The following is a 6,691-nucleotide window of genomic DNA, read 5'->3' as shown; positions in this document are numbered from 1 at the left end:
GACAGACTTTTCCCCACCTAACTAATTGACAATCGTCAGTGCGATCACGTGACCAAAAGAAGCGTCCGATTGGTTAAAACATTGCGTTTAGTTCAAGTAGTTCAAACCCCCAAGGTTTTTTCTGGCCCCCTCCATACGAATAGTGCAAATAATTTGACTAAAACCGACCTAACCTCAATTAAAATGTATCTTGCGGGTGTTTAGCAATTTCTCGTTTTTTTTGAAGAAATGCATTTACTATGAACCGCGTTTTAACTGAGGAACTTGCTATTGCTTCTTGCCTTAATACAAACTAATTGTCTATTTTATTATATGAAGCATTGCGGTCATGGTTTTCTTATGCAGGCTTATGGGGACCTTTAGAAGGAGCCTGGGCGTGCGGGGCCCTTTTTCAAAATCGTCTAGGCTTTGTGACAAGAAGCGGTACTGCCAAGCAGGTGATTTTCTGGAGTTTACATTTCTATTTTTGAATTTTACTTTTATATAAGTCACTAACAATTAGGTAAGTGTCGCTACACTTGGAAGGCAATCGCATTGCTGTGTGAGCAACTATTGGAGCGCTGCCAGTGAAATATGTACTTTCAAGTGAATGATAAGTCTCAACAGAGTGGCCCCTTAAAGGGGTTCATCTGTGTCACCAGTGGTGGTCGCTCATGTACATGAGATGGTTCGAAACACACTTCTTCTTTCCAGTTCCGTAGTGAAAAGTAAAGCTTTGGCTCAAATACTCAGGCAACACCCTTATAATTTCGACAGAACGCTTAATAATTCTTGCAGTAATTTGTACCTCATCCGTCCAACCATAAAGTTGACCATAAATGAAGAACTAGATGTTTCTCTTGCCATTCTAGACGTTCTGGTGGTTTGGTGCTAACGAAATTAAAGAACAAAAAAATCCTACTAAACTATCCGAAAGCCCGATATAATAAGGACCCTTCCCCGAAAGGCTCTCTTTAACCCTCGACATATTTTTATTCCTTGTTAAAAAATACACTTCCTGGCTTATTTTGTTTATTTTACATTTGTAGCTACAGAACAGTTGACTGGAACGTTTACACCGTTCATGGAAATGCTGCAAAATAGAAGAATGGAAGCATCTAGGAGCGTTTTAGTGCAAGTACAATCAGCTCAATCCTACAAACAGCTTTTTACTTACTGCGAGTCCATGGGTAAAGTAAAATGCATGTTTCATTACACTGAAGGACCAGAGCCTATGGTAATAGCAGTTTCACTTGCAAACACATTTTTATAGGGCAGTTCTATTTTATAGCACTTTATAATTGTTGAGTTTGAATCGGAATCGGACGTAGCAAACGTTCTGAGATCGAGTAGTCACATTCAAGAAAATCACAGCGTTCCAGTAGCGTCGCAATTTTTATGGTTTCGAGCTGCTAGTAAGAAATTCGGCACACTGAAGGCGAGCGCGCAGGCGAAATTGACCCTAGAAAATGGGACTGATGTTAGAAATGAAAACGATTTGAAAGCAGCATTACTTCGATGCAATACAGTAATAGTTTTGAATATTCAAGGGAAATATTTTGCTAATAATACCGTTAGGTTTCAGAACAAATTGAGCAACTCCATAGTTTAACCAAGCTAAACGATGTCGGACATAGACTAAGATTTTTAACTGCAAAACAGGTGGAAACGACCATATCTGGAATGTTTCCCAGAATATGCGCCTTTCCATTCGGATCGTCTGTCAATGGATTTGGGAAAATGGGATGCGACTTGGACATCGTTCTTAGGCTTACGCAGGATAGGGTAATATTTCACATATAAGCCAAGCAATTTTTAATTACTATGAGAATGTAAATTGAAGTTTTGCTTCTTTTGGTATGAATTAAAACGGTGCTTTTTTCAAGCATTTTATATTAAGTTTTATGGCATTTTAGGAAAATGATAACAGTAGACTGATTTATCATTGTAAAGCTGCTTCTGGATCTGAACGATCGACGAACCAGAGGAACATGGAAACCATCGGAGACTTAATTCACTTGTTTTTGCCAGGGTGTAATCAAGTTCGAAGAATTTTGCAAGCCCGAGTACCAATTATTAAGTACTATCAACATCTGACAAACGTTGAATGCGATCTATCGATGTCGAATATGTAAGTGTTTAACTCTAAATTTGCGTCTATTTCTGTAGATCTCCAAATTTCTGTTAAAGTTGGAAAAATATGAGCGGCTTTATCGAAAAGTTCCTAATGATTATTCAGATAGTTATAACCGTTTCCTAGATGGCTGTGGAAATGTTCAAGTACATATTTGTTAACATCTTTAGATGTTACAATTTCTATTAATACCTTAATGGAAAATAATAGCTTTCCAAAAACCCTATCTCAGTTCTTTTGACTAATTTGATGGTTTTCCGAGATGCGAAGGTTTCAAACTTATCGCACCTGAAAGAGGCGTAGGGCCAATCTCAGATGGTTTTAAAAAAATCTTCTACTTAAATTGAACATGCTTTGGATAAATAAAATATACGTCCTAACGTCCTATATAGCAGCTATTTATAATGTAGGACTGGCATATACATGTCTGATTTCCTGTACATGATGGGAGAAATTGATCCCAGGGTTAGACCATTGGTTTTCGCCATCAGAAAATGGGCCAAGGAGGTAAACCTGACTAATTCCTCGCCGGGAAGATGGATAACCAACTTTTCTCTCACACTGTTAGTTTTAGCTTTTTTGCAAAAACCGTTGCAATCGCCCCCAATATTGCCAACGCTGAATCGGCTGGCGAAATTAGCGGGTGAGCCAAACCAATAATCTATTTCCAATATTTTTAAACTTGTCTTTGAGACTTTCCTGAATATCTACAAAACTACAGTTTGTTAACGATAAAATCCACGCTCTCTCTTGATTGACTAATCAGTGATAAACTTTGGATTTCTTTCAGGGCCAAATGACTATTATGTAACTGAAGATGGAATAGATTGCACTTTTTTAAGAGATATTACCAAGCTGAAGTTCCAAACACAAAACACCAGTTCCCTTGAGGTGTTATTGCGCGAATTTTTCGAATACTATGCACAGTTTGATTTCGGAGCCAAAGCCATCTGCCTAAACGAAGCGGTGGCGATTTCGAAGCCCGAACACAGTCCGTTGTACATTGTAAATCCCATAGAAAAAGGGCTGAATGTTAGCAAAAATGTGAGCATCGAAGAGGTGGAAAAGTTTAAGATAGAAGTTCGGAACGCCGCTTGGATCCTGGAGTCCAAGGAAAGAAACTATGAAAGTACCGGGCTTATTGCTATACTTGATTCAAAAGATCACATAAAGAATAAGCTACCTTTTGTATTATCGGCCAAAAATAATAGACTGATGGAAATCAGCGAACTGTTCGACGAGGAAGAGAGGAATAGTGATCCAAATGTTGAGTATAAAAACGATGAAGTAAAAAAGCAGGTTCGGGCTATTAAAAAGAAAACGACAGAAACCATAAAATCGTTACAATTCAAGCACACGAGGCAAAAAAGAAGGTAGCAGAACTGAATGTGTGTATTTCAATTTTGAATTAAAGTGAACATTTTTTTTGTTTTAAGCATTTTTATGATCCACACTTTCTTGTAACAGTTGTAATTTATGTGAATCTTAGTGAAACTGTAATTAATGGGCCTTAAGCTTCTCCTTTCAGCGATTTAATAAATTTCAACTCGAAGGACGCACTGTATGCGGAACAAATAGCAGACACTTTAAAGTGTTTAACTAACATTGAAATATAGACACAGAAAACTGTTTTTTCCAGTAACAAACCGTTAATAACCGCTGATTTTTTCATCAGCTTTTTTGGAAGATTATAATTAAACAAAATATAAATTAACATAAACTTTATTAAGGCGACAATGTCCTTTTTAATGATTAAAAAATTATTTAGTCTCGACAGAATTACGCATTTAAACTGTTATTAAACTTGATAGAAACTATACGAAATAGGGAAATTTTCAAGTTTTACTCCATTACAATCCGATTGTGTTTTCAGTGGCTCTCTCCTTTTTTTCCTGCTACCCTCTTGAAATCCCCCATGTTTGTAGTGTTAATGGGAGATCCAATGAATGCTAAATGGTCAATTTGGGTAACATCGCTTCCTGATTGGTTATCTTTGATGAATAGCTGAATGTTCTGGACGTTTTGGAACTTAACAAATCTCAGATTAACGAGGTTTCCTTCCAAGTCTTCCTGCGGTATCCTGTTGAAGCAAACGTATTATAAATCCGGCTGATTTCACAGTTTACTCAAAATACTTACACCAAGTCCTGAACGCTGTTAGAACCGTCCGCCAAGTCGAAATCTAATGTTCTAGGTTGATTAATGAATATTCTCACGTGTTTTGGACCTTTGTCGGCAGGAGCTTTAAACTTTAGGCTGTGAATCTTCACCGACTGATTGAAAGTAATGGAAATTATCAATTGTTCATCACAGTCGGATTGCAGAAATCCACCCCCCGAAGTCAGAGCATGAGCGAGGGGATGATCGTCTGTTTCATTAAGGCATTCACATTCGGAATTGGTGATGAACGGAGATAAGTCCATCTGAAAACGACCAGAAATTTGGTTTGACTTGATTTATTCGTGCGGTTATCACACCTACTTGTCCGGCAACGACTTCGCCTTCCTCACCATCTGAAGCCTTAGAGTATTGTTGAATTTTACTTTCTAGCCCGGCTGAATCAGATCCTTGCATTCGGGCTATTTTAACCTGCATTTCAAATTATTAGCAAATTATTCGTTTGGACGACAACAATCATCCTGACCTTATTTCTGAAGAAAATGAATGTGGGCATTGCTGATACTCCTTGTGCAGCTGCAATTTCCTGACACTTATCAACATCAACTTTTAAAAACACAGACTGTGGAAATTTGGCAGCCAACTGCTCGAATATTGGGCTCATCGTTCGGCAGGGCCCACACCTTGGGGTGGAATCAAAAGTTAACTCCCCATACATGATTGTAACATGAAAGTGTTGTAAAACTTACCAAGTGGCTGTAAAATCCACTACGACGAGCTTGGTGCCCGCATTAGACAGTTCAGCCTGAAAATTGGCTTCATCGGTTATTTCTTTTACCGAACCCATTTTACAATTCAATTAAAAACGAATGAAAATAACAGTTTAGTTTATTCAAACATTCACTGCTAGTAGCGAATAATGATGACTGACGGAAATACCTAACCTTATATTAATTTGTGACATTTAATTAGGCAGGGTTGATACAGAAGGCGCAAGCCGCTTTTTTTGTACAATGAGCCTGTGGCGAGCCACCTCCGAAATGGTCTTGTGAGTTTGAGTTTGGGGCTTTAATTAATAAAATTATTTAATTCGATACGATAAATATTATGGTCTTTATCTATGGGTCTAAGCTGATGGTTTCCCGGCTTCTACGAGGCCCGCGTGCGTTTTGTCACCGTACACCGCGCCCAAAAATCGCGAGCGCGGCTATACCGAGCCAAAAGCCCGAAAATTGCAGATTATCGTTTTAGGACAATTATATTTATGTATTTTTTTATATTTTAGCCTATTTATCTCACCCATAATCCTTCTATTGAGGTAAAGGATTAGAAATTGGGCTGTTTTCTTGCAAAATGGTGCAAAATTGACCCCGCACAAAAAGTGTGTAAAGTTCAAAAATGTATTTTGAGAGATTCTGCTGCTTAAATGAGACCACGCTTAGCTGACCTATAAACTGATTATTGACCTTCTGATTAATAAAATCCGCAAATCGAAATGTGCATTTGGTTCTTTAAAAAAGCGAGCTTTAGAAGATGCTATAAAAATGAAAACATGCACAAAAATATCGAAAGTTTAAGAATTATTTTGAGAAAACCCAGCACTCGAGCGAAGGGAGTTGTCCTATGCATATCAACTCAAGGTTCCGGATTCGATTTCTGAAACCTGCATTCTGCTATTTGAAGGAGTTTTTCAGAAAAGAGCTTTAGAAGACCGCGATGCAAAAATCGAAACTCTATAATTAAGGATTGTCAAGGAAGCAGATTGTCGAATGGAACCATATGGAACACATATGAAGTGAAGGTTCTGGGATGAATTTCTGAAACTCGTTTTTCGATGTTTAAAGCACTTCTTCAGAAACACAGTTCAAAAGAACAGGGTGCAAAAATAAAAACTAGCACGGAAAATAGTCAAGTCTTCCAAAATTGATTGCAAAAGAAGTCGCAGTTCGAATAAAGTCAAAATTGCACCACATTTAAACGAAAGGTTCCTGGATCGGTCGGGATAAGAGGCAGTCCGATATCTGAAGCGCCTCCTCAGCAACGCGCTCCCAGATAGCACAAAATATTACATACATATTTAGGAAATAAGTATATGTTTGCTAAATATTTCAGATCAAAAGCAAGTATTTCTTAAATATTATTTTTNAAATATTTGTTTCTAATATTTAATTAGCATGAAACAAATAAGTTATTAATAATTTTCTTATTACATAATACTTTTTGTACCTATATATAACAACCTCAACACCCAAAAAGTTACTAATATATTATTTTCAATAAATGTGAACAAACTTTAGAACATATTATCTAAATTTTCATTGATCAATGAATAGCAAATATTTCAGAGCAAAAGGAAATATTTTTTAAATATTATTTAAATGTTATTTGGAAAATATTTGTTTCTAATATTTAATTAGCATGAAATAAATAAAATAATAATAGGTTTTCTTAGTACGCAAT

At 36.9% G+C, this 6,691-nt stretch overlaps 2 protein-coding genes across 2 annotated transcripts; one reads left to right on the top strand and one right to left on the bottom strand.

The window, feature by feature from the left end:
- Positions 1–15: 15 nt before the first annotated feature.
- LOC109532743 (poly(A) RNA polymerase, mitochondrial) lies at positions 16–3,543 on the top strand. Its single transcript, XM_019897778.2, has 7 exons — positions 16–437; positions 1,029–1,216; positions 1,271–1,507; positions 1,558–1,764; positions 1,896–2,110; positions 2,524–2,756; positions 2,904–3,543. The coding sequence occupies exons 1-7, from the start codon at positions 329–331 to the stop codon at positions 3,488–3,490; spliced, it is 1,776 nt and encodes a 591-aa protein (XP_019753337.2). The 5' UTR covers positions 16–328; the 3' UTR covers positions 3,491–3,543.
- Positions 3,544–3,819: 276 nt separating this feature from the next.
- Positions 3,820–5,192, bottom strand: LOC109532744 (thioredoxin-like protein 1). Its single transcript, XM_019897779.2, has 5 exons — positions 4,981–5,192; positions 4,758–4,914; positions 4,595–4,702; positions 4,253–4,536; positions 3,820–4,193 (listed from the first exon to the last, which is right to left on the bottom strand). The coding sequence occupies exons 1-5, from the start codon at positions 5,076–5,078 to the stop codon at positions 3,983–3,985; spliced, it is 858 nt and encodes a 285-aa protein (XP_019753338.2). The 5' UTR covers positions 5,079–5,192; the 3' UTR covers positions 3,820–3,982.
- Positions 5,193–6,691: the final 1,499 nt, after the last annotated feature.

Source organism: Dendroctonus ponderosae, unplaced genomic scaffold, assembly GCF_020466585.1.
Source record: "Dendroctonus ponderosae isolate FM_Combo_2020 unplaced genomic scaffold, Dpon_F_20191213v2 Dpon_F_20191213_6, whole genome shotgun sequence".
NCBI lineage: Eukaryota > Metazoa > Arthropoda > Insecta > Coleoptera > Curculionidae > Dendroctonus > Dendroctonus ponderosae.
The sequence above is the reverse complement of the archived record's forward strand: the minus strand, read 5'-3'. Positions and strand labels throughout refer to the sequence as shown.

Bases quoted from the DNA above. Each gene is read 5' to 3' on its own strand.
- LOC109532743 (XM_019897778.2), top strand. From the start codon at position 329: ATGGTTTTCTTATGCAGGCTTATGGGGACCTTTAGAAGGAGCCTGGGC. The intron at 438-1,028 runs GTGATTTTCTGG...TTACATTTGTAG, and splicing joins GAAGCGGTACTGCCAAGCAG to CTACAGAACAGTTGACTGGA. The intron at 2,757-2,903 runs GTGAGCCAAACC...GATTTCTTTCAG, and splicing joins TCGGCTGGCGAAATTAGCGG to GGCCAAATGACTATTATGTA.
- LOC109532744 (XM_019897779.2), bottom strand. From the start codon at position 5,078: ATGGGTTCGGTAAAAGAAATAACCGATGAAGCCAATTTTCAGGCTGAA. The intron at 4,703-4,757 runs GTCAGGATGATT...TTTGAAATGCAG, and splicing joins TCATTTTCTTCAGAAATAAG to GTTAAAATAGCCCGAATGCA. The intron at 4,194-4,252 runs GTAAGTATTTTG...TTGCTTCAACAG, and splicing joins AACAGCGTTCAGGACTTGGT to GATACCGCAGGAAGACTTGG.